This window comes from Babylonia areolata, chromosome 2 (assembly GCF_041734735.1).
Source record: "Babylonia areolata isolate BAREFJ2019XMU chromosome 2, ASM4173473v1, whole genome shotgun sequence".
NCBI classification, from domain to species: domain Eukaryota; kingdom Metazoa; phylum Mollusca; class Gastropoda; order Neogastropoda; family Buccinidae; genus Babylonia; species Babylonia areolata.
Genome location: NC_134877.1, coordinates 43,786,288 through 43,813,787, shown reverse-complemented (window position 1 = coordinate 43,813,787; position 27,500 = coordinate 43,786,288). Strand labels below are relative to the sequence as shown.

The 27,500-nt window shown below is 42.5% G+C and overlaps 1 protein-coding gene across 8 annotated transcripts in view; it reads left to right on the top strand.

The window, feature by feature from the left end:
• Nucleotides 1-27,500, top strand: part of LOC143301638 (uncharacterized) — a 171,570-nt gene that overhangs the window by 94,903 nt on the left and 49,167 nt on the right. For 7 of the 8 annotated variants that reach the window (XM_076616082.1, XM_076616089.1, XM_076616075.1 and 4 more), the window contains 9 exons: nt 4,740-4,949; nt 7,436-7,588; nt 9,248-10,135; nt 12,143-12,634; nt 13,794-13,976; nt 14,830-14,997; nt 15,578-20,929; nt 21,631-21,734; nt 22,157-22,270. In XM_076616082.1, the coding sequence (XP_076472197.1) occupies nt 4,740-4,949; nt 7,436-7,588; nt 9,248-10,135; nt 12,143-12,634; nt 13,794-13,976; nt 14,830-14,997; nt 15,578-20,929; nt 21,631-21,734; nt 22,157-22,270 (7,664 nt within the window). The remainder of the gene's footprint in view (nt 1-4,739; nt 4,950-7,435; nt 7,589-9,247; nt 10,136-12,142; nt 12,635-13,793; nt 13,977-14,829; nt 14,998-15,577; nt 20,930-21,630; nt 21,735-22,156; nt 22,271-27,500) is intronic. The other variant, XM_076616097.1, reaches the window with a different exon arrangement.

Genomic DNA, 27,500 nt, shown 5'->3' with positions numbered 1-27,500 from the left:
TAGAAAGAAAGAGGGGAAAGACAGGAATTCGGTGGTACACAAGGATTGAAAGTACCTCCAAAAATTCAAAGCAGTCTGGATCTCTTCACCACAGGTATTTGCTTCGTGAGCAGGTAAAAAAAAAAAAAAAAAAAGGACAAAGACATGTAGAGATTGGTCGTCGGAAAACAGTACAGGAAAGGGAGAAAGAGAAAGAAAAAAAAAGAGAGAAGAAATTGCGGCTCGGAAAACTCTGATTGTAGAAAATAACCTGTAAAAATACAAAGTAGATTCGACCACCCCACTGTGTTTTCGGTTGTGAGCATGACAAACGAGCAAAAGGCATGCAGAGATCGATTTGTAAGGGGTAAACGAAAGAGAAAAGGTGGAACTTGGCACAGAAAGGAATGAATGAACAAATGTACGAGAAACCAGGAAAATACAAACCAGCCACATATTGTGTTAAAATTGCGTTGTCAGCAGGAAAAAAATGGGCTAATGTGTGCGTAAGATTGGCCCATTTCTGTAATGAGGGAAGAAATAGATAGAAGATGTGTTAAAAAAAAAATTTTTAATTAAAAGAAGAAGAAGAAAAGACAGGAACAAACGTTCAAGTAACCCGAATTTTCATAACATCAATATATACCACCTTGCTGCAGGCGTTTTTACATCGTAAGCATGGGTATCAAATGGTTAAAACTATGTGTGTGAGATATGATCCATGCCGCCAGTGAGGGGGAAAGGAAACAAAGCAAGAAGCAAAGAAGGAAGGAAAGAATTTATGGAATATGGCACACAAACCACGATTGTACGAGAAATGATTAAGCACCCTCCATCCATCGAAGTAGACTCCATCTCAGCACGTGCGTTTGCAGTCTGAGCAGTAAAAAAAATGGACAAGGGCATTGTTGAGATTGATCTTAAATGGTAGCGTAGGAAAAGAATGAACAACTGCACCGGAAACCTCGAAAATTCGAAACAGCTACGATCTTGCGACCACGGTGAGCAGTAAAAGGCTGGCAGTTGTGTGCACAGACTGATCCAAACCGTTGTTAGGGGACTGAGAGAGAAAGAAAGGAAGGAAGGAAGGAGGTCTGTACACAAAGAACGAATTTAGGGCTCTCGAAACAAAAAAACAACAACCTCGAAAAATACAATTTAAAGCAGTTACCGTTCTCGCTGCACCGCAGCTGTTTTGCATTGTGAGCAGGAAACGTGGGCAATGGCATGCAGAGAGACCCCACCTTATCGTGTAATCTTTTCTTTTCTTTTCCTTTTTCTTCCATTTAATCCAAGGGAATTTATCCCGATCACGTGACCTTTGCATTGTTCTCGCGGCAACCAGCTCACGTGTTTGACCCCAGGATGTGAACTTTGATTTGTATTTTCTTTTCTTTTCTGTGTCTTTCCTGTAATTTGTGTCGTTTATGTCTGCACCGAAATGAAATGCGTGTATATTAAATTTTGTGCTTGTAGTTTCTTGTATTTTCCTGGGTGCGCGTGCTCTGTGTGTGTGTGTGTGTGTGTGTGTGTGTGTAGAGAGAGAGAGAGAGAGAGAGATTTCAGATGAAGATAGTGTTTTTGTTGTTGTTTTGGTTTTACTTATTTTTCTGGTCCATCCGTATTTTCTCGTTTGTTCAAATAACCAACACCAAGAACAAGAATCGACCAAATTGGGGAGAGATTGTGCATGACACACACATACACATACACACATACATACATGCAGATGCAGACACCCACTGCCACAGTGATGACATTTAGGGGGCGGGGGAGGAGGAGGAGGGGAGAGAGAGAGAGAGAGAGAGAGAGAGAGAATAATGTTGATTATATCGTTCATGACACCACAAGCAATTCAGATACATGTACATGCTGGCGTTGGGAAGCAGGGGGACAGAAGGAAGTAGCTAATCGTTCAGATAAGCCCGACTAGGATCCAGGGTTGCCCTGAAACAGGTTCAGTGATGGACGGGCGCAATAGCCGAGTGGTTAAAGCGTTTGACTTCCAGTCTGAGGGTTCCGGGTTCAAATCTCGATAACGGCGCCTCGTAGGTAGAAAGGGTAGAGATTGTTGCGATCTCCCAGGTAAACATATGTGCAGACCTGCTAGTGCCTGAACCCCCTCCGTGTGTATACGCAAGCAGAGGATATAATGCGCACGTTAAAGATCGTGTAATCCATGTCAGCGTTCGATGAGTTTTGAAAACAAGAACATACCCTGCATGCACACCCCCGAAAACGGAGTATGGCTGCCTACATGGCGGGGTGAAAACGGTCATACACGTAAAAGCACACTCCTGGACGTACGAGTGAACGTGGGAGTTGCAGCCCCACGAGCGGCGAAGAAGAAGGTTCAGTGGTGGTATGAAGTATTGTGATCGAGAGAGGGGGACTGGAGGGTTCTTCTTCTTTCCCTTTGATCTGAAAAGAAGCATTGGGCGCCGCAGATAGTTTTCCTGCCTGCTCTGCCATGTTGTCCGTCCATCGCTTTTTTTTATTTTTTTTTATTTTTTTTTTTTTATCAGTCACTGAGAGCTAGTGACGACATGATGATTATTTTACCCTATCTGAAGCATGTGGGGAAACAACAAAGAAATATAGTGTTAATTACATAGTTGGGCAAGGCAAGCTGAACAAGCTTTTGGGCCAAATCGTGAGAGAGAGAAAAAGCGAGAGAGAGAGAGAGAAAAAAAAAAGCGATTGACACAAGCTGACTGTAGGTCATCCGCGCTGGTCTGTTTCAAACAGCTAATGTTTCCGTTGTCTGTCTCGCACCCATCATAATTTGTGTCTCTGTGCGTGTGTGTGTGGGCGGGGGGTGGGGGTGGGGTTAGTGGCTGTGGTTGTGTTTGTGTGTCTGTGCCTGTGTGTGTGTGTGTCTGTGCCTCCGTGTCTGTGTGTGTGTGTGTGTGTCTGTGCCTCCGTGTCTGTGTGTGTGTGTGTGTGCTTGCTTGCCTGAGGACCTTTCTATCCTGACAGAAATCCTTGTGACAGGGGGCTTGTCAAGTCAGCTTGGAGCAGAGGGGAGTTGGGGGTGTGGAGGGGGGGGGGGTGTGGGGGGGGGGGAGGTGGCGAGGGGGAGGGAAGTGGTGATTCATTTGGGGGAGGGGGTAGGGGAGTGGATGGGCATCCTCCCGTGTGTGTTGCCGCCATTCACACACCCCCCCCCTGTTGCTTCAATGTTTTGCCAGAGGGCAGTTTGTCAAGGGGACAGGCAGAGAAGGGGGCGGGAGGGCCGGGGAGGGGGTTTGGGGGGAAGGGGGGGGGACGGGAGAGGCGCGATCATGGATGGGGAGAGAAGATTAAAGAATTGCCAAGGGCATGTTTAAAAGGGGGCTGGGGGTGGGGGGGATAGGAGAGGATGGGAAAAAAAAAAGACTGAAGGAGGGGAGATAAGGACAGTAACAGTTTTCTTATTGTTATTATTGTTATTGTTCTTATTGTTTGGGTTTTTTTAAAGCCTACAAGTCAAGGCCGGTCAACAGTTAATGCTGGTGCCTATTCTTCTTGTTTGTCCCAGTTATTGTACAGGTCATATATACAGGGAGAAGAAAGTTGTTTTTTTTTTTAATCCCCCCCAAAAAACAAAAATAACAGTTTTCTTATTGTTATTATTGTTATTGTTCTTATTGTTTGGGTTTTTTAAAGCCTGCAAGGCAAGGCCGGTCAACAGTTAATGCAGGTGCCTATTCTTTTTGTTTGTCCCAGTTATTGTACAGGTCATATATACAGGGAGAAGAAAGTTTTTGTTTTTTAATCCCCCCAAAAAACAATAGGAATAAGAGAGATGAGAAAACATCCTTGTTTAGTGAAATTGGATATGGGCTATGATACTGGGATGGGATGTTTACTGCACAGATGGGCTGTGTTTTATGTTGATATTCTGCATTTGATCTGAATTAATTAGCAATAATTGTGCCAGATTATGCGTTTGCTGACATGTATTTATGTGTGTGTGTGTATGTAAACATTACATATGTATGAATGTATGTATGTATACATAATGTATGTGTGAATGGATAAATCCTGTATCCATGTGTGTTTATTTAATGCCTCTCACCAATATTACTTATCAGTTGTTGTACATGTGCTTGCTTTGACTGCATGAAAGAGTGTACTAAGTGATTAACATGCAAAATGAGTTTACACACTATGTATACTTTTTTATGATAATGGAAGTCATTATGAAATACACTGTTATATGAAATATGCTGTTATATTTGTTGTCAAAATGAGTTTAGGCACACAAAGAAAAATGCCTACATCATTATTTTGTCTTATTTAAAACAATGACTTTTTTTATAATTTGTTTAAGCAGAGGTGGTGTAGCATACACGGATCAGTTCACGTGCTTTGCCACCTCCATGAAGCTTAAACTGACACAACATGTTTAACAGTGGAACGAATAATATGAATTAGATTAGATGACTGTGTGGAAATAAACCGATATTTATTTTGGCATCAAAGGGTCTTATTACTGTCATATATGCATAGATTTGTGGTATAGTTTGTTTATTAGCTTTTTTTTAAAAAAGTTTTCACCCATCAATGACATGTATACATCATTGACTGATAGTATTTGGTGTGTTGCATTTTCCCACTCATGCTCTGTCTCATTTGTATGGGACATGACACTGAAACGGTCAGTTAATGGGGATGGGTTTGCAGGGAATAGAGAACAGTGGAAATGGAGTAAGCCACTTCACCATCAGAATTTGCAGTGGTAACGGAACCCGCATCTGTGTGTGTGTGTGTTACAGGACGAGGTAGTGGAATGCATCACTAAATCAGTTGCACCAACAGCGGTTGAGTGCCAGCCATCATCGTCTGCCCACTCATCGGCTCCTGAGGCACAAGGCAGCATGGAGTTTGAGCGGTTGCGAAGGGAGCTGAAAGCCGCCCTTGAGAAGCAGGGGGTTCGAGCAGAGGCCATCCTCCGAGACCTGGGTGGTCTGAAGGATGTGGAACAGGTGTGTGAGTGTGTGTGTGTGTGTGTGTGTGTGTGTGTGCTGCGTGCGTGCATGCGTGTATGCAAGATTGGTCTCAGTGCAGTCACTGTATTTATGTAATGAATGTGTATGTCTGGGTATGAACATATGCACAGTGGAGTATATTGAAATTTCTCATGAATTAACAAGAGAGATTACAGTTGATGAAGAAGGAAAATGGCATTTTCTTGTTAAGAAAGTTACGCTTCTGTGCACAAGTTTGAACCAGTTGTTCAAAGAACACATTGGGAGAGAAATAAACAGGTCCATGTCACCTATTGACATACATGCATTTATTGGGAAAGGGGAAAACATGGGGACTTAGTGTTCCTTAACTCCACCTTCCACCCCAGAATTTTCCCACATTAAGATCAAGAACATTCTTGTTCTTGTGATAGATAGTGGAAAGTGGTAAAAGCATGGAAATAGCTTAAAAAGTCCAGAAAGACAGTCAAACATTTTTTCTTTCTCTTTCTTTCTTTCTTTTGATTTTATTGTGCTTCAGAAGTGTATGTTTTTTTTATAATTGCAATGTTTATCACTTTGTTTGATGGCTTGGAAAAAAGGAACGTTGAAAGCTACAGTCCAGTAGGAGAGGTCATCAGGCAGTTTGTTGATACTATCGAGTGGTCACTTCCCCAGTGTTTGAAGGGTCGGTCAGTGAAGGAGGGACAGATGGTCAAGAGTGATCGAGACACCAGAATCCATGCATTCTTTTTGGTTCTGGCATAGCTAGCAATGTCAACCCGAGGGCGGTTTATTCAATGATGTGGAAAAAGTGTCCTTTGAGTAGGCAATGAAAAGAAGAGAATGCTCTTCAGCTGAAGTGGGGTCTTTTATTTGTGAAAGAGATGATGCCAAGACAAAGTTGTTTTGATTTTTTTTGGGGGGAGGGGGTGCGGGGGTGTTGATAGTACGTGGCCGATATTTTTGTGGATGTGGGTTTAAACAGTATGCTGAGGCTGGGTGGGGAGGGGCATGCATATACATAATACATATTTTTAGGTAGATGGATAGACAGAACGAAAGATCGATAGATTTTGGTGTGCATGTGAATATGTACTTTGTGTGTGTGAATGTGTGTGTGTGTGTGTGTGTAAATAAAATAAGAGATACCATCGTAGTAAAATTATGGCAGCAAATTTCAAACAACAATACATTATGATTATGACACAGAATAGGTAAGTATTTTTGTAAAGGTCACATGAGGCTCAAAATGTTCAGCTTAAAAAAAAAAAAGCATTGCAAAACAAAATCACATGTGATTACCCTGCCCACCCCCCTAGCCCCTCCCCCCCCCCCCCAAAAAAAAAACAAACAAACAAAAAACAAAACAAAACAAAAAAAATAAAAACAACCAACAACAACAACAAAAACTACAATTACTGGAAAAACAAAATTTCAATTATAAGGAAGCCGTTATTGAACTGAAACATGGAACTTTTTTTCTTTCTTTTATTTTTTTTTATTTTTTATTTTTTTACTCATGGTAACTGATTGTTAAGTAAATGTTTTATGGATGTACATCTATTGTAATCTATTGATCATACCATCAGCAGGGTACAGTACGCATAATGATGCATCTTTTTTTTTTTGCCCACAAAAACACACTGAAGATTTTGTTGCATGATGTGTTTGAGGCACTGTGGCAGAATCAGTTTGGTGTTGTGCTTCTGATGTAGTGGTCAGCAGTGATTAGAGTTTGTGGCCTGTTTTGGCATGGAGTTGTGTCCTTGGGAAAGACACTTTACCCCATTTTCCTTACTGCACCCAGTTGCAAATGGGTACATGACTTTGGTTGGTGAGGATTAAAACGGCACAAGAGGAGGATTGGGGTCCGTCTTTCTACTCCAAGCTAGACTCAGTGGATGTGAATTCATTGCCCTGATGGCTGTGAAAGGCTGAGAGACCTACCTTTTCAAGATTCAAGACCGGTTTATTATCTATATATACAGGTACAGAAATTCACTGCTCGGCATGTGCAAAATTGAGGTAAATTTTTAACCTGATTCAGTTTTAACGGATTGTTTTTTTATCTGGGGAGGAAGGTGGCAGAATGGTTAAGACGTTCAACTGCCAATACAGAGAGTCCGTGAGGGTGTGGGTTCGAATCCCATTCTCGCCCTTTCTCCGAAGTCTGACTGGAAAATCAAACTGAGTGTCTAGTCTTTCAGTTGAGACAGTAAACCGGGGTCCCGTGTGCAGCACGCACTTGGCACACTGAAAAAGAACCCATGGCAACAAGAGTGTTGTCTTCTGGCAAAATTATGTGAAAAAGAAATCCACTCTGATAGGTACACAAATATATAAATATGCACTCAAGGCCTGACAAGGGCGTTGGGTTATGCTGCTGGTCAGGCATCTTCCTAGCAGATGTGGTGTAGGGTATAATACGGATTTGTCTGAATGAAGTGACGCCTCCTTGAGAAACAAACTGAAACTGTTTCATGTCTGTGTCCCGTCCACAGAAGGTGAACAGCATGGAGCGCATGGCCATGGAGATGCAGAAGAAGGTGATCGCCTTGCAGCAGGAGAAGGACGGGCTGGAAGAACGCCTGATGCGAGGCGCTCCCCTCTCCCTCAACGCTGAAGTGGAGCGGCGCCAAAACCTGGAGCTCAAAGTGCGTTGTTGCCTGCTGGTGGTGGTGGTGGTTACTAGCTGCCCTGTTTATTTCTTTGTGTATCGTTTTGTTACGCTGTATCTAGTTATTTTGTCTTTTTTTTTTTTTTTTTACATCCAACACTTTTTGTGTCATCATAGCATCAGATTGTACAGAGATTTATTCTGTGACTGGTGCTGAAGAGTGTGCACATCTGTGAAAGTCTATCACCTGAGAAAAGACTATGCTTACAGGTCACCTTTCTTTATTTGGAATTCCTCCTCAGGGGTTGTGTTTGTTTTCTTTAGCAAAATCAGTTTCATCACTGAAAAACTCGCAAGAAAGTAGTAACGGCATTGTGCTTCAGTTCATGGCCATCTGTTCTCTTTTCACATTGGTTCAGGAGACAAGGGGTTAAGCTGAGTGTTGTTGTGGTGGAAGCTGATGTTCTTGCATTAAAAACTCTTTTGTGGTGCAGCCAGTGTTCGGAGATCAGAGTTGGGGTTTTTTTTTTGTTCATGGGCTGCATCTGGCATGTTCACTCGTATGTATGTGCGCGTGGGTTTTTACATGTGTGACCATTTTTACCCTGCCATGTAGGCAGCCACACTATGATATCTGATAAACTGAAAGCTATTTGCATCACAATTTACATTATTTCAGTTCTTCACCTGGAAGCCAGTGTCTCTGTATTACGATTCCTGTCTTCTTTGTGTTATTTGGTGGTCCCATTCCTGGTACAAGTACTATGGTTTACTTTTGGAATAGGGGTATTTTTTTAATTGCCATCTTGTAGATGCTGTTACCTGTCTTCTTTTTCATAATGATCATGTGCAGTATTTCTTCCTTACAGGTGTTGGACACAGTCTTGAAATGAACATGGCAAAAGCACAATCACATCCTGATAAAGAATATCTTTTATCCTCTATGGCAGTTTCAATGCTTGTTAGGTATTACATGTGTAGCCATTTCAAACTATTTTAGAGTTTTGAGTTTTATGAAGTATGACAGCTCCTCAAGATCAGAAGTAAAGGAAAACAAGGCAAAGTTGTCATACTGTGATCAACAGTAGAGCTTGTACCAGTAGATGTATCTACCACAAGTTTTCTTTGCCCCAAGGATTTCAGTTTATTTTATTTTTTCAGTTACCAGTAATATTTTATTATCATCTGTTTAAAGTAAGCTTCTGTTGTGTTTGGGTCATGCATTTTCCTTTGAACTTCACTCTGAACAAGGAAGCTGTCATATTTCTCATAGTTCACTTGTCAGTATGTCAGTTATTGGCTTTTTTAATTTTTTTATTTATTTTTTTATGTATAACACCTTCATAATGTAGTAATCAGTTTTCTTTATAGCACACCTTCATATTGTAATGTTTAATTTATCTGTTTGATTTTTTTTTCTTCTAATATACATATTACACCTTCATAATATTGTAGTCAATATTCTTTTATAGCACACCTTTATATTGTAGTGTTTGATTTATCAGTTTGATGTTTTTTTCCTAATATACTTTTACAATATCCTGATATTGCTTGTAGTCATGAAGTCAAACTTTTGCTTGAAATGTGATAAAAGTTGTCACCATTGTCCTGCCAGGATCTGCATCACCTTGGCCCATACAGCATCACCTTGTCCTTCACCTTGTTCACTTCTTGTCATGGTGGTGGTTGGTTACAGGAAGAGATAAGTCGCCTGACTTGCACCAAAGAAGAAAGCTGTGCAGAGAACAAGCGTCTGGCTAAGCAGCTGGAAGAGAGCGAACACTTGTGCATTTCACTCCAAGAGCAGCTCAAAGAGTTCCTGGAGCCTTCAGGTTCCATACACATCTGCAGCCCAGCCATCCTGGGCTCGAGCCCACAGAACAAAACGGACCTGGAGAAGGCAGGAGATGGGGACAACCGGAGAACTGTCCCATGCAGCAACAAATATATCCAGACAGACAAAGTCTCCGACACCAAGAGACGAGACAAAAACTCTCGCAGCAGGAGCAGAGACAGCGAGCGAGCGGAGATCCAGGCTCTCACACAGAAGGTAAAAACTTTACAAGAGCAGCTGAAAAAACTGGAAGCAGAGAACTTGGAACTGTCAGAAAAAGTCACACGAGCCAGCAACGATTCCTCCTCTGATGAAGACGATCCCTCACAGCCGTCCCTCAAGCACAAACCGAAGCAGAAGGTCAAGACGCTGGAAAGACAGCTTCAAGTTCTTCACTCTGAGAACTTACGGCTCGCAGACAAACTTGGAGGATATTCACCAGCTACCCGTCTGGACCCTGAGGAAGTTATCGAAAGAATCGTGGAGCTGGAAGATTACTGCACAGACCTGCAGGATCGAATGCGAGAGTCAGAGGGCCATGAACGTCAGATCCGAGACAAGTTACGTGTTGCTGAACAGACTATCAACGAACTTGAGATCAGCGAAGCCCAGTACAGAGACAAGTGTGACGAACTCTCACATCTGGATAAGGAGACCAAGAAACAGCTGCACACTTTGCAGACCACTGGGCGTGAGCTAAGGGAGATCATTTTGGATAAAGAGATCTTGGAGCAGGCTTTGAAAGAGAAGGTACTTGGCTGGAACGCGTTTCTTCTGTTTGGTTTGCTGCCTGCCTTCCTCGACTTGTTGTTTAACAGCACTGTTTGAGAATGGACTCTTTGCACTGTTGAGTAGATTTGAATGTTTTACCGTTACAAAGTTTCGTTGAATTGCAAGAAAAAAAAGAAAAATTCGAAGTAGTTGCATGGAGTGATTTTTATGTTTCAAACTTCTTTACATTTAAAAAAAAAATTTCTCATGAATGCTTTTTCTAAATAGTGAGTAATCATTTTTTTCTTCTTTTTTAAAAAAAAAGATTTATTTGATCTGTCTGTAAAATAAAAGCATGTGTTCAAGGTAATATTCTGAGTCAGGCCAGAATGTGTGCATATTAACTGTGATTTGATGTCTGGTAAGTGAAGTGTGGTCTTGCTTCTGTTTTTATTTCTTTTGTTTTTAATCCTCTGGATTTGTTGTACCATTTTACCATGTTGCCATGAAATATATGTGATTTACTAATGTTTAATTGTGCTTGTGTGTGTGTTTGCGTGTGTTGTGATGAATGTCCGACTGATTTGCTAATGTTCATTCCATTTTAATCAGTTTACTGTTTTGCCTCTATCTGTGTGTGTGTGTGTGTGTGTGTGTGTGTGCGTGTGTTAACTTTGTGTGTGTGTGTTAACGTGCTTGCTGTGTTATTTTTTGGTTGTGATCATCGGACATTATTTATACAAATAGCATTTATGTTGGGTTTTTTTTTTTCTATTTCTTATTCTGTTAGAGCCTCAGCCATGGTGCATGTCTGTGTGTGTGATGTGGTAGGGCCAGATAGAGTGAGTAACAGCAAGAGGGAGAGACAGTGTGTGTGTGTGTGTGTGTGTGTGTGTGTGTGTGTGTGTGTGTGTGCATATGCATGCTTATTTAAGCATTTGCTTAGTATTCTCAGTGCATGTGTTCGTGGTTCCAAATACTTTAAAGTATTGCAATAAACGGAAAACTTTCAATGTGACTCAAGCTTCTTTTTAATTTTTTTTTTAAAGATCACTTTGAAACTGAAAAAGTAAAATGCAATGTCTCCATTGGATATTTTCACATCAAACAAAAGGTTCTTCATTCTTTGACTCTTACAAAACACTATAATATAATTTTGAGTGAAAACTACAACAATTATTTTTCTCATGAAAAGTACCATGCAGAAAGAAAGAGTAATTGCTTCAGAACTATCTAGTACAGACAGCTTGAAAAGCTGCTGAGTATAAACTACATTTTCTTTTGCATGATTAGTGATGACTGCATGTAAACAAACAAACATGAAAATAAAATGAACTGTGAGCATGTTCATTTTTGTGCATGACTGTGTATGGTAAAAAAACAAAAAGAAATGAATCAGCATGATTTTGTGTATAGAGTTATGTAATTGATCATTTAAAACTGCCCCCCCCCCCCCCCTCCAATCCTTCCTCATTGACAGGTTAGAAAACAAGGGAAGAAAATTATTATTTTCATTCATTTTAATTGATGAAGGTAAAAACTCTGTGTGTGTGTGTGTGTGTGTGTTCGTTTGTACATATTTGTAACATGAATCAGTGTGAAGTTCAAGGTTGCCTTTGTTCCTGAAATATTTCTTGCAGTAAATTATTAAAATCTTGTTTGTTTTCATTTGCTTCTTTTTTTCCTTTCTGTTTAAAAAAGAAGAAGAAAAAAACTACTGCCATGTGTGTGCGTGTGAATGTTAGGAGCCTGAAATCAGGAAGGGTTGTGTCAAAAAACTACAACAAACAAACAAAAAAGCGAAGAAGAAGAAAAAGAAAGATTTGGTAATCATTCAACATAGCGCTGAAAGATTTTGTTCTGTCATTCTAGTGTTGATTCCCCAATTCCCATCTGTTCTGTCTGTCATGTCTTTTTGTCAAGTGTTGGCTTTTATTATCCATTGTATTTCTTTCATATTGTCTGTCTGTTGTTTATTTATTATATTTGTTTCACTGAGACATTGCAAGTCTGTCAGATCACTAAAACCACACACGGCTTCTACAGGTGGAGTTCCTGGAAAAAGTGGAAGCACAGTCCTCCCAACGCATCATCGAACTGGAGTCCTTGGAGAAGTCTCTCCGTGAGCAGCTGGAATCCCGCGACAGCTCCAGTGGGGTGGACCCTGTCTACCGCTCCCTCCAGGAAAAGCTGTCCCACGCGGAACAGGACGTGAAAAGCCTGAGGGAGCGCAACAATGAGCTGGAAGAGAATGAGGAGATACTGCGAGAGAACTGGCGGAGGGTGGCGGACGAGGACGCCAACCGCCTGCGGTGCCTGGAGGAGAAGGTGCGCATGCTGGAGTTGATGAACCAGGACCTGAAGAACAAGGTGGCCGAGGCCCAGGACTTCGTGGTCATCAACTCTGGGCCCACCCAGGGCTCCCTGGCAGATGAGTTGTCAGCCTCGTCCAGAAGGGCTCAGGCCATGCCCCACAGTGACAGTCCTGTGTCAGGGGGATCGGATGAGGAGTCTGGTGATGAGTCACCAAGGAAGAAGGTACCAGTGATGATAACAGACCACTCTATCAGTATGATTTTATGGATAATAGATCTGTATACAAATATCATATCTGGATATCAGACCTGTCTACCAATATGATATTTGGATTATAGACCTGTCAACCTGTATGATGATTGAATAACAGGTCTGCCTACAAGTACTATTTTTGCATACATTGTATGCAGTTTTTTGTATGAGTATGATGATATGCAGCATTGAATAATATAAGTACACTATGAAAAGACTCATACCAGAATAAGAGCATGACATGTGAGGGTACAGGTTATGTTAAAAAGAAAGTTCCATTATTTCGGCAGTGTGTGCAGAGTATACATTGTTGTTTTTTGCTGAAAGTACACACATTTGTTTATTAGTGCTCAAGTACAGAGTTTAGGGTAGGCGGATCTGTAAAATGACGGCAGTGATATGATGATGGTGATAGTGAATTAGTGAAATAGATAAACAGCAGTAGTTGCGTGTGAATGACTACAATATTGATGATAGCTGTGTTTGTAAGATCATTATTCCCAGTCATTTTGCCTCATAGTCCCGTGTGCCTTTAAACTGATCTCACAGACACTGGCCTTATTCACTGAGTTTCAGTCACACACTGAACACCAATAGAAACAAAACCCACAGCAGTCACATACTGCAGAAGCAACCCTGCCAATGATTTGCAAATACTTATATTTTTGTATGTGGTCTTGATAATAGCAAAGAATGGGGAGAGGAACGTTGTATACCCAAAGAGAAATTTCACAAGTAACATTGCCACATATTATGCCCCCCTCCCCCTCCGCCGCAGCAAAATCAAATGGTTTTCAATCATTACTTTCTGCATAGGTGAACACACCCAGCAATGCTAAAAATTGTACATTGCAAACAATGTAAGTTGAGTTCAGTTCAGTTACTCAAGGAGGCATCACAGCGTTTGGACAAATCCATATATGCTACACCACATCTGCTAAGCAGATGCCTGACCAGAGGCATAACCCAATGCACTTAGTCAGGCCTTGAGGAGAAAAAAAAAAGATACAAAGCAAATTAATAGATGTCATTTAATTAATGAATAAATTAATGTAAAGATTGGAGTACAAACATTCATACACACCCACAGCATGTGAACACTGCATTATCTTTGTGGTCAACTGCACAGGTCACCAAACTGAAGCGGCAGCTGAGCCTTCTGGAAGAGGAGAAGAACGGAAAGATCGCCAACCTCCAGGAGAGGCTTGCCAACATGAGGGAGAACGAGATCAAACTGAGCGAGACACTGGCCGAGATGGAGATGACCGAGAGAGAGCTCAGAGCAAAGCTGGCCCTGTACGAGAGTTCAGAGGTTTGTAGTCGAGAGGTTTTGTGATTGTTGTCTCTTGAGTGTGTAGGTTCTTTGCAGTTGTGCGAAGTTGGTTCGTTTTACTCCCTTGTTTGGGCAGACAGTGACAGTTATGTGTTCCTTCACCGTTTGGCCCCATTTCATCTTTGGGTTTTTGTTGTTGACTTATTCTGATATATTATGTATACATGTGCAGAGTTTTGGTGCTATTGTTTGCATTTGTGAGCCAAATCAGAGGGCTGTTTTGTTTGTTTGTTGTTCTTAATATATATGGTTGAAGTAGCAGGGGAAAGTGGTAGTGCAAAGAAAAGTGCCACAACTTTGGCAGATAAGTTACTGTAAAACTATTTTGTCAGCGTCCAGTATTTTGTAAATGCCCACTCCTCATTTTGTGTTAAAAACTGTGCATGGCACAAAATACCTTAAATGCGCCCAAAAAAAAGATGAAAATTACCACTCTTTACTATTTGTTAATCCTTTGTTCTCTTGGCCTCATTGTTTCTTCATTTCAAGCTGAAGAAAATTATCATGAACCAATGATAATTCAGTTTCCTATTGGTGAGTATGTTGCTTTACAAAGAAGATCAGAATTACATTTAGAGATAAAAAATATATATATATTTATATATACATATATTTTTTTTTAAATGCCTGTATGAGATGTCAACGAAGAAACAAGTGAGAGTATGTCTTTGCATCATGCAGTGTCTTATTTCGGTAGCTAGCATTTTGTTCTGAAACTGCAGATGGTAAAGTACCTAGAAAATACCCATCCCCAGCTTTAGGGGGAAACTTCGGCACAGAGGGGGTGGTTGTGTACAAAGAAGTGTACAATAATTTATTAATGAAATTTCAGGTGACGGTGGAGAAGATGCTCAAGTACCAGGACAAGATCGACGAACTGAGGACATCACAGGAATCCCTTCTGGACCAGCTGGAAACCATGGAGACCCAAGAGGTCACCCTGCAGGAACAGCTAGAGGAGACCGAGAGGCGCCTCAAGGGGAAAATTGTTACACTGGAGGTATGTGTGGGGAGGGGGGAGCTGAGGGGGGCGCATGTTTATGTGTGTGTGTGTGTGTGTGTGTGTGTGTGTGCGTGTGTGTGTGTGTGTGTGTGTTTGGGTGCATGTGGGGGACACGTGTGTGTGTGTGTGCATTAAATTTTTTTTTTTTTTTTTTTTACAGTGGATGGCAATTTTATAATGAACAAAAATAAAATTTCTGAATGATAAAAATTGTATCTTTTTTTTTTCTAAACCCATATCAGCGTTTTGCACATGATTTCTGAACTGAGCCGTATTTCTTTTTGCAATGCCATCTGAGTTTCATGTCTGTCTTATTTGATGTGTCTGAAGTCAGTTGAGAATAATTTGCTTAAGTTGAAAGCAACAGAACTCTCCAACATTTCTGTTTTTCACTCTTAACAGTACAAGTCTTAAATGAAATAAAATGATATAAAGTGAAATTGAACTAAAATACAATGAAAGTAAATATGACAAGAAAATAACATGATTTTAAGTGAAAACAAGACAGAGACAGTGAAGTAGAATAGAATGAAACAGAATACTGAATGATTGCCTTTCTGTTATGCTACTTTTTTAGGTTGAACTGAAAAACCTCAAGCAAAAGGAACACAAAGGGAATGCCAGGATACGAGAGCTGGAAAAACACGAAGAAGAACTGAAAGAGAAGACGAAGAGGCAGGAAGAAAAAGAGAACGGACTGTACATACGCATCTCGGGACTCATGGACCAGCTGAAGGAGCACAAGACCAAGATCACCGAGCAGGAAAAGAAGCTGGCCGAGAAAGACGAGCGGTGCCGCAAGGTGGCATCGCTGGAGGCCAAGTTCCTGCAGATCGAGGGAGCCTACAGGGAGAAGGTCACCTCTCTGGAGGCCAGCCTTGCTGAGGCCCAGGCCTCCCTGGCAGAAGAGGAGAAGCAGCGTGCAGAAACCCAGCGGACTCTGGACAACCTGGTGCAGTCCAGAGACACGGAGCACACCCAGCGGGTCTTCATCCTGGAGGAGATGTTTGCCCAGAGGGAGAAAGGACTGAAGGAGAAGATTGCTTCCCTTGAGAGCAGCGTGGCCGACAGGGACAGTTTGGTGTCACAGCACGATGAATCGATGCAGCACAAAGACAGTCGCATTGCTGAACTGGAGAAGGAGCTCAGCGCTACAGAATCAAAACTCAGTGAGCACAGTGAATTGATGCAGCACAGAGAGAGTCACATCGCTGAATTGGAGAAAGAGTTGAGCGCTACAGAATCAAAACTCAGTGAGCACGATGAATCGATGCAACACAAAGACAATCGTGTTGCTGAACTGGAGAAAGAGCTGAGCGCTAAAGAATCAAGACTCAGTGAGTTGGTGGAAATCACCAGCAGCCATCAGTCCAAGGAGTGTGAGCTTGAACAGACAGTGAACCTAAAAGATGAGCACATTAGTAACATGGAGAAAGATCTGAATGACAGAGGCATGAAAATTGATATTCTGGAAAAAGATCTGAGTGAAAAGGAATCTTGTATTTCTAAACTGGAAAAGGAGGTGAGCAACCTGCAGAAAAATGTGGTTGAAAAAGAAAGCATTGTAACAGATCTGCAGAAAAATCTGAGTGAAAAGATGATTTGCATTAGTGAGCTGGAAAGAGATCTGGATCAAAAAGTGTCTAGAATTGCTGAAGTGGAGAAAGACATGAACGACAGTAAGACATTGAAAGCACATCTTGCTGAGAAAGATGATCGCATTGATAAACTTGAAAATGAACTTGGTGAAAAAGTCTCTTGCATTAGTAAACTTGAACAGGAGCTTAGTAGATCAGAATCACAGATCAGTAAGCTGGAAAAAGATGTGACAGAGAAGGAAGTTCAAATCACAAAACTAGAAAAAGAAGTGGATGACAGGGTTTCACATGTCTCTCAGGTAGAAAAAGACCGTGCCAGAAGAGATGAAGATGTCAACAAGATGGTGACAGCTATCAGAGAGAAAGAAAGTCGCATCATTAGCCTTGAGACGGACATTTGCAATAAAACAGCCCATGTAACTCATCTTGAAACTGTTTTAGAAGACAGAGAAAGTCAGATTGGGGATCTTGAGGCACAGTTAGAAACAAAAGACCTTGATTTATCCACAAAGCTTGAAGAAGCTCGTCAGGATATGATTAACAGAGACAGTCACATTGCAGAGATGGAGGAACGAATCATTCTCATGACATCCACTATGTCAGAACTTGAAAAGAAAGCAGCTGAAAAAGACACCTGTATTTCACATTTGGAGGCACAGCTGACTGACAAAGATTCTGTCATGTCTGAACAGGTAACCGTTCTTCACTCCAAGCTGGAAACTGAGCAGAAATCTGCTGCCACAAAGCTATCATCTGTAGAAGAGGAATTAGTGGCTGTGAAGCTCCAGCTCACTCAGTCAGATGCTAAATCTGAAGAATATTCCAGAAAGCTTGCAATAGCTGAGAAAAAACTGGAAGAAGAAAAAGCCAGTGTAGAATCACTGAAACTTCACAATGAGACACTGGAAGGAGAAAAGGAGCTTCTCCAGTCTGAGTTGACAGCGAAGGTTTCTGAACTGGAGGCTGAGCTGAAGGACAAAGACCATGACTTTCAGACACAGATGTCTATCAGAGAGAGTGAGTTTCATCAGGCATGTTCTTTACTTGACACAGAATGCGAGTCTTTGAGGAGTGAGTTGATGGAAAAAGGCAAAGTCATTGAAAAACTGGAATCCACGAAGAATGACTTGTTGTCCAAAATTGAAAACTTGAAAGACAGAGAAAGGGAACTGTCAGACCAGCTTTCAGCAGTGGAATTAGACCTGAACACTCTTTACAAGCAGAAAGACAGTGACATGCAAGACACAATGTTGATGTGGGAGAAAAGGTTGAAAGACACACAGCTTGAAAAAGACACAGCAGTTGAAAAAGCATCTTCCCTGGAAGCAGATCTTACTTCAAGCAAGAAAACAATCCAGCAACAGTTAGAAGAAATGTCCCAACTTGAGAGGAACTTGAATGAAGCTAAATCTGAAGCAAAGACTTTGCAGGATACACTTTCCCAGCTTCAGCTTCAAGAGAAGGAGAGCAGCATGCAGAGAGAGGTCTTGGTGCAGCAGGAAACCATGTTGAAGACCAAGGTTTCCCAGGTGGAAGCCCAGCTTCAGGCCCAGTCCAGACACCAAGAGGCACAACAAGGTAACGTCTCAGAGCTGCTGACTCAGAAGCAGAACTTGGAAGAAGACCTACAGAAAGCCAGAAGTGATCTGACAGACTGCTACACTCTGAACGCCCAGCTGCAAGACCACAGACGGTGTCTGCAGGAGGAGGTGGCTGATCTTCAGTGTCTGGTGAAGGAGCTCCAAGTTAACCAGGAGCAGGAGAAGGAAGTCCAGAACCTGCTGAAGCAGGAGAGGAGTCAAATGATGGAACTTGAGTCTGAGATCAGCCATCTGAAGGATGAAAAAGAATCTGCTCTTGCAGAAACATCAAAACTCCAGAAGGAATTAGATGCATCAGAGGAAACCATCACAAATCTGCAATCTGACATACTGGGGTTGAAGTCTCAGATCTTGGTTGAGAGAAGTTCCAGGCAGGAGGCAGACAGAAGAATTGAGCTGATGTCTGCAGAGGCCACAGCCACCCAGGAGAGAATGGCTCAGTTGTTGAAAGAAGCTGAAGAGAGAGATGGAGAAACAGGCAAGCTGAACAAAGAACTGCTTTCACTTAGACAAGAACAGCAGACTCAGCAGAGACTTGGCCTCAGCATTGAAGAGAAAGACCAGGAACTTAAGATGCTGAAAGAAAGGGAGGAGGCCCATCAGAAAAGAGAAGCTTGTCTGCAGGAGAAAGTGACTGCTATGGAGAACCTGATGGTCAGGCACCAGGAAGACCACAGCCAGATGTGCCAGAAGCTTCATGTCCTGGAGAAGAGAGAGATGGATTTGCTGGAACAGATCACTGATGTAGAGCAGAGTGTCATTGTGCCATTAGAAACTGAAAACACTGAACTTAAAGAGGAGGTCACTTCACTGAAACAGCAGAATGAGGCCCTCAACCTTCAGATAGACAAACAAGAAGAGCTGACCAGGGAAGATTCAGCAGAACTGGAAACTTTGAGAGAGACTGTAAACAATCTTCAGCTGTCTCGCACAGAAGCACAGTCCAAACTTGACAGTGTGTTGCAGGAACTGAAGCACCAGGAATCAGAAAATGAAGTTCTGCAGAATAAAGTAGCTGACCTAGAGGCCCTAAACAAGAATCTGAAAAACGACTTGGATAATAGTAAAACAGAAATGAACAAGCTGAGTGTGCTGCAAGACTCAGAAAGCGCATTTATGTCCAGAATTATTGATCTTGAAGAACGTGAACAACAGCTTAGTGAAGAACTTGCAAAGTATAGTCACACACCAAAAGTACAACAAGATCAAGAATCACAGACTGCAGAATTCCTCTCATGCAAACAAATCTCAACTGACTCTACAGATGCTTCAGTAAATACAGAAGACCTTCATGAAACCAACACTGTCAAAGTTCCAGAACTGTTTGCACGAGTTCAAGAACTGGAATCAGCCAACCAGAGGTTGTCCATTAACTTGGAGCAAGCCACTGCTGGTGAAGCAGACAGGAGACAGCTGACAGACAAACTCCACCTGCTGGAGCAAGCGGAAGATCGCCTGATGGAGAGAGTGATAGAGTTGGAGGAGAACGAAGTTGCACTTCGCACACAGCTGGACCGTTCTCGCCACCGAGCGAACACAGCGGACAAACTGGAGGAAGAGGTGTCAATTCTGCTTCAACAAGAAGATGACTGGAAAGAAAAGGTAGCGTCTCTAACCTCAGAAAATTTGGCTCTTTCTGAGAAATTGGACTCGCTGCAGAGTCAGTTTGGTCAAGAACAATCAAAGAGTGACAACCTGGCTCACCAGATTGAGTCAGAGCAAAGGCAGCTGCAAGATGCTCAGAAGGAACTGAAGCATGTGCAGGCAAAGTTACAAACTGTCCGCTCTGAGTATGAAGAAAAACTGTCCGCTCTGGAAGAGAGCGAGAAAAAGATAGAGAACCAGCTGGACAGTCAGTCTCAGAGAGAGTGTGACCTCCGCAAGGAGATACAGGTGCTCCGTGAGGAGATGGAGGATGTCTGTGAGAGGTACAAGGAGTTGGAGCTGGAAAACTCCCACCTCAAACAGGAACATTCCAAGGTGCTTACAGAGTTCAAAGAGGCAGAGTCCCGGTGCCGGCAGCTGGCAGGGGGGGTAACCCGGGAACCCACTGTGCAAGTTGCGCAGGCCCACACCTCTCAGTCTGTTCTTCCATCCGGTGCAAGTGTGTCAAGCTCTTACATGTCTAGTCCTGACCCCCAGTATTCAACCCCACCACCACAAATGTGTTCAAAACTGACAGTACAAATGGTGCCATTGTCTCAGGGAGGTGCTCACGGTTCTAAGAGTTCAGACAACAAAACCCAAACCGCTCAGCTGGGAAAAGACCTGAAGAAAGCTCACTCAGATGGTTCTGGAAGTAGTGGTTTCCCCTATAAACGCAGTAGTGTTGACTCTTCAGGGGAGCATTACGATTCTGATTCCAGCGGTGTTCATTCCTCATCTGCACACTCTGTGAAAGTGCTCACTCTGCACGACGCTCTCAAGGAAAATGCAGTGCTCAAAGCTCAACTCCAGGACCTTCAGACTCATGCTGTGCCCCAAGACACCTCACCTGCCGTCCCCCATGCTGACAGAAGCAGCAGGAAAGTGTCCGGAGCACAGCAGTCTGCAGACACACTTCAGCTCCAGTCGGAGATCTCTCGCCTGGAGTCACGTGTGGTGGAGCTGGAGAAGAGCCTGAAAGAGGCAGAGGGGGCGGTGCAGGAAGTGGTCACGGTGGTCAGAACACGCAGTGTGCACACCCTGGAGCAGAAGATCGAAACCATCCAGCAAACCATCCACACTCAGGTAGGAGGAATTGTACTTTGTGCAGCTGTGGAGGGGAAGTGTGTGTGTGTGAGAGTGAGAGAGAGAGAGAGAGAGAGAGAGAGCTTGTGTCCAGGTGTTCACATGTTTGCTGGCCTTCCTGCATAAAATATTGTACTCTTTTTTTCCAAGAAATGGTTTCTGTTGTTGTTGTTGCCTTATAGTTTGTGATTTTCCTGAAAGTTGTTCATTCAGTTCAGTACACTGCTCACTGTCGATCATGTAGAACCATTGTCAAAAGATCTTTCGATGTCAGTGGATTCTCTCCCTTTGCATGTTCACCAGTCTCTAATTTTCAGCTTTCAAATTTGTTCTGCAAATCAAACAGATTCAGTTTGGTGAATTTCAGGTTTTGATCTGTGGTGTGTGTGAATGTACATGTGCATGCATGCAAATTGTGTGTGTGTGTGTGTGTGTGTGTGTGCTGCTACATTCTGTTTTGCATTGTTTGTGTCTTCCTCAGTCTTTATGGCTGTGAGCCAAAGTTTGGTATTGTATGCTACATGATAATATTCCCATTATTGTTCTCTAAATCAAAGGACATAAAGTCATTCTTTTGTTAGGGATTTTTTTGCTTAAATAATGTAGGTACAAGTGGTACCAACCTACTGGTATTTGATGGACTCTATTCAAACATTTACATGTGTGTGTGTGTGTGTGTGTGTGTGTGTGTGTGTGCACAGAGTCCCACGTGGCCCCTGCATCAGGAACTGCTGGAGCTGCTGACCTCTCAGGCTGACCTGCAGAAACAGGTGTCTCACCTCATGGAAACAGAGCACAACCTCAGGTAATCAGAAAATCTTCATGCACAATGATGATTGCAGGTGTTTGAGTCGTGCTTCACTGCTCTGTGCATGTGAAAGTCATTCTGGTTTTCTTTCTTTTCTTGTTTGTTTGTTTTGTTTCTGTTTTTGATTTTATAGTATTACTATAAGTGTTGTAAATGGTGATGGTGTTCTTGATAAAGATAATGATGATGATGATGATGGTGATGATAAATGATGATAAAATGTGCATTTGTAAAATGCATTCAGTAATGAATTGATAATAATATCAGTGATAAATAATATAAATAGGCATTTTTAATTTGCTTACCTGGCAGCTCAAGACACATGATTGATATGTTTACTTGCCATTTTTATGTACATTTTTTCAAATAAAAAAAGATGATGCAGAACTCTTACTTTTTTCTCCCTATCTTGTCTGCAGAATGACCTTGAAAGAAGTTGAAGATGAATTGATGCGAGCAAGAAGTGGAGCAGGAACCACAACCCTGGGAGCTCGTAGACTGGAGTCGGACAGACGTCTTAGCTTCCAGTCCAGGTGAGGTTTAAGCTTTGTTTCGTTCTGTTTTTGTTTCAGTCCTGTTTTTGTTTACATATACCATAATTTTCTTTCCTTCTAAGGAGCTCCTGAAGATGCATCCTCTAAATTGGTGTTACAGTGTGTAGTGTTCCTGCAGATGAAGTGTCACCTGCACATCTACTCTGAATGAGAAAAAACAAAGATGAAAAATCCTTGAATAAGGCCCACCTGTGTACAAGGCGCTCGATCTTGAATTACAATCATCCTGGTTGAACTTGAGAATATGTATTGGACAAGCAAACCCTGACTGACTGAAAGTAACAAACATTCCACATTGTAACATTTGTTGGTACAAAAAACAAAGAAATAGGAAAAGAAAATGTCCTCACACATGAATCAGATTCATGTTTGTTATGGCATGAGAAGCCTGAGAAATCAGAACTTGTAGAGTCCAATAAGAAAAGTTGACAAGCCTCTTCCGACATGTTAGCAGTCAAGGTGATGGTCACCTCTTTATTTTCTGGATTTGCTGAAGGTTGAAATGTGTCACCCACTTTGTTATGACCGTTTATTTTTTTAAACTATCGACAGTTGTGTTTGATTGAACTGCAAGATTGATCACCTTTAGTTTCAACACAGAATAGTAGGATGCATGCTTTTTGTTTTCAGCATTATTCATACTGGTCATGAGTACCTCTGTTCATTAATGCATGAAAGACTGTGCAAGAGAAGGGAAGTTTTTGTTCATGTCCATGTTGTGACATTCAGTCATATTTCATCTTATTTTCTGACCCAGTTTATCCCATCCTTCATCAGTATTGTTTTGGGTTTTTTTTAGCTTGTTCTGTTTGTGCTTGAATCTGGTGCTGGTTTTATCCACCTAAGTAAGGTGCACTCATGCATAATGCAAAGGGATCAAGGTTTAGGGGAAAATAACAGTTTTCTTCTTCTTTCTTCGTGGGCTGTGAGTCCCACGTTCGGGTCACTCATATGTATGAGTAGGCTTTTTCATGCATAACTGTTCTTCCCCCCATCATGTAGGAAGTCATATTCTGTTTTCAAGGTAGAAAATTACTGTTACACAAGAGTTTTTATCTTCTTTCTGGATCCCTTTGCAGTTTGTGTGAACTTTCCATCAGGTACCATTGATTATGTGCTTGTGTTCACGCATGTTTGTTCCATGAGTCTTTCACTCTGTCTGTCTTTCTCTGTGTCATTCTTTGCCTCTTTCCCCCTCCTCATCATTTCTTTCCTCTCTTTTCATCTGTTAGTCTCTTTTTTCTACTCATTTAGTTTTTCCAAGGTCTTTTGTCAGTCTGTTAGTCTTGCTTTTTTCATTGTTAGTCACACTGATCCACTACCCCCTATCCTTTGTTTCACGATGTGTGTCTTGCCAAGTCTGTCACATCCTTTCACACATATATACACACGCATGCAGGTGCTTGCACGTATTTATACTGTTTGTGATACACACTTGCATATCATCTTGCTGACAAGCATGCACACAGTCGTGAACTTTCCCTCACACTGTTTCTTAATATACATTGCTTGTGCACATGTACACACACACACACACACACACACACACACATACACACACGTGCACATACACATTAGTGTGCATACGTCTGTGCATGCACACACGCACACACATGTACACTAAGCCACTAAAACACATATGCATGTAGACATCAGTGCATGCACAGACACACACATGTGCATGCACGCACATTTGCACTCAAAGACAGTCACACTCACACACCTACATTACCATGCACATATTTATGCATGCATGTGTGCACACACATTTATGCATGCATGCACATATACAAACACACATAGAAGTATGCCAGTATGCACACAAACATATATATACTGCTCATGTATGCACACGCACACTCTCTCTCTCTCTCTCTAACTTTCTCTCTCACACACACACACACACACACACACACACACACAGAGTGAGAGAGAGATGCATGTAGACAAACATGCATACTCATGGGAATTCTGTCTATATGATGCTCGTGTGTATGCGCATACACAGAGGCACACACACGTGTACACGCACATACTAAGTACAAACATATCAGTCGGTACTTGTAAGTCCCCCAAGTCTTCCACAAACGGCGGACCCCAGAGCCCAAGAACTGTAAACGTCATTGTGCCATATATCACGCTGTGACCCCACACCAGTGGACACCCACAGTTCCTCACAAAGAAAGAGCTTACACACCTGACACACAGCACCAAACAATGGCAGACGACACCACTTTTTGTTGAGCTAGGAGGTGGAGTAGGGGGAATTAAGGTGGTGGTTGGGTAAAGGGATCAAGGCGGTGGTCGGAGGAACGGGTGGTGGGTAATGGTGGGGGTGGTGGTGGGGTGAGGGAGGTCATCAGTGAAAGCAGACACCGATTGAAGAAAAGGGAGGAATGGGAGGGGGAGGGGGGGAGGTCACCGGGGTGACTTGTATTGTGGAGACGCGTCGACAAAAAAGTGTGCGATGCGATGATTGGGAATCGAACAGGACCTACAGGCGCCTGAAAACCGATGTGATAAAATTGAGAGAAGTTGAGGCGAGAGAGAGAGAGAACACTGAACACTGAAATGAGAGAGATGAAATGGTTGGAAAGGGGGTGGGAATAGCAGATAAGTAAGTATATCAGTATGTGGCTGCTGAAAAAAATTGGTTTCATATGATGGTGGTACCAGAGCAAATAGGGGAGGAAATAATGCGTTTCCGCGTGTTTGTCTTCGTGCGCCCACGCGCGCGCGCGTGTGTGATTTGCGTGCACAGGCACAATTAGGACTGAAACGAATGTAAACTGCAGATGCGTGAATGATGACGATGGTTGCATAGTGATAGACAGACAGGCAGAGAGACACCATGCAGCACCCAAACAGTGAAGAAGGAGAAACAAAGAAGAACGGGTATAATAAGAAAGAAGAGAAGAAGAGCGAAGGGCGTAATAGACTGACAACATGAGAGAGAGAAAAATAAACAGTACGAACTACTGAAAACATTTCACATGTGAGGAGACACTTCCCTCCCACCGTGGAATTTATCTTCTTCTTCTTCGTTCGAGGGCTGCAACCCCCACGTACACGAGTGGGCCTTTACGCGTATGACCGTTTTTACCCCGCCATGTAGACAGTCATACCCCGTTTTTGAGGGTGGAATTAATGTTGAATTCATCGTACAGTATCTGTAAATCCCCACCTTTCTCTCTCTCGAGCGCGCCCTGATTTTTTTTTACCCATTTCTTTTTGATATCCTTCCAAAGGCTTTATGAATAAAAGCATTTGTTTGTTTCGTCAGAAAACATATTCCTCTCTCTCTCTCTGTGTGTGTGTGTGTGTGTGTGTGTGTGTGTGTGTGTGTGGTCTGTTTTTCTCTCTCCCTGCATGTCTCTCTCTCCCCCTTCACTATTTCTCCCCCTCGATCCCTGTCACTGTCCTCTCTCTCTCTCTCTCTCTCTCTCTCTCCTATTTCTGTGTCATCACAGAACCCAGAACACAGTATTATTATATATGTCTTCCACACAGCGCAACTTGACAATAGCACCAACAGATAAAACTGCTTTGCATACATTCAGTACAAAAGGGTCCGCACATATAGTGGCAGACAAAACTTTCGTCGGGCTTAGCCGGAGCTGGGAAAAGGGGTGACAGCTCAAGTTCAAACCGATTTATGGAGACTTTTACGAGGGCGTGCATTTGGGTGACTAAAAGAATGCCGAGGAATGATCGGAATCGAAGTAAATGTACAAGCGCCTGAAAAATCAATTGATGATGATAACGCATATTTAGAGTGAATTTCGTGAGTTCTGGACAAAAAACAACTTCAAAACAAACAAAAAACAAACAAACAAACAACCACCCCCCCCCCCCAAAAAAAACAACAAAAAAACCACGACACTTGGTAACTTACATGATTCATGTCGATGATAAATATTAACGGTCTGATAAAGGATTGCATGGTCATGTATTATTAATGTGAAGGGGGTAATGGGTGGGTAGGCTGCCAGTAAAAAGGTAGAGGGTCCCCGCACCCCCCACTCTGCAATCAAGGAGAATTTTCGTGCTCTTTTTTTCCTCCATCTTCCTCGAGTCGCTTTCATTCCTAAACTAGCTTGGAACTATATTGGTTGACATGATCTATCACTGACAGTTGTTAGAGTGAAGAACACACACACACACACACACACACACACACACGAAAGAGAGAGAGATGTTCAGCTCTGGTGGATTACAATGCAGTGTGAGCGAACTTACACTGGGTTTGTAGTAGTCCGTAATTTGACTCCCACCTTTACCTCCGTCTCCATTCACTTTTTTTTTTTTTTTTTTTTGCGTCAAGTGCCTGTGATTGACGATCCGTTTACGCTGAAAAGCCGACTGACTGACAAATTAACGGCGTGAAAAAGTGAAGTCAGTGGTTGGTTTGGCGCCGATCGACGGTGTGTCAGTCACGGCCACACGCCTTCCCACGCTCACGGCCACACCCTGTAGGACAATTGCTTGATAAGTTATATGGAATATAATTTTTGTACGGAAAGCTTTTTCTTTACCTTTCACGTGCTCACCCAGTTTCAGGGTGTGTCGTTTGTTCTGGTCTAAAAGCCGTCTGCTTTTATCATACGGGTTCTTCTGAACAATAAGCTCATCGATTAGCGAGCAAAGGACCTTTAGGGGGTGAAAAATTGGGTGGATGTAATAGACAAAGTAGAATGAAATGAAGGGCACAGCACAGATAAGAGAACAGACAAGTGCTGAGTTAGGTCGACAGGGGAACTGTGGATGGCAGGTGGGGGTTATCGATGTAATATATCGCCCAGTGTGTCGATTACCTATCTCGGTTGCTGCAACTGACGTTGTGTTCAAATATATTGAAAGTGGTGTGGGGGCGGTATATGTTATCGGTTTTTCGGTGACGATCGATTGACAGAATGTTTTGAGGGTCTTTAAAGTATGTCTGTCCGCGCGGTTAGAGGAGTCTACAAGTTGAGACTTGTTCACGTGCACGGGTGACTTTTGACTGTCAGGTGGGCCAGCCAGCGCGCGCATTCTTGGTTGTTCAGCACCCGATGCTGTGCTGGCACGCTTTGGTGTGTGTGTGTGCGTGCGAGGGTTCGTCGCGGGTTTGCTGAATTATTGACACACAAGACTGCCCACGGGGACTGTTTATTTCTCTCGGCACGCACGGACGTGTGGTGCTGTAGAGTCAGAACTTGATGCATCCTGT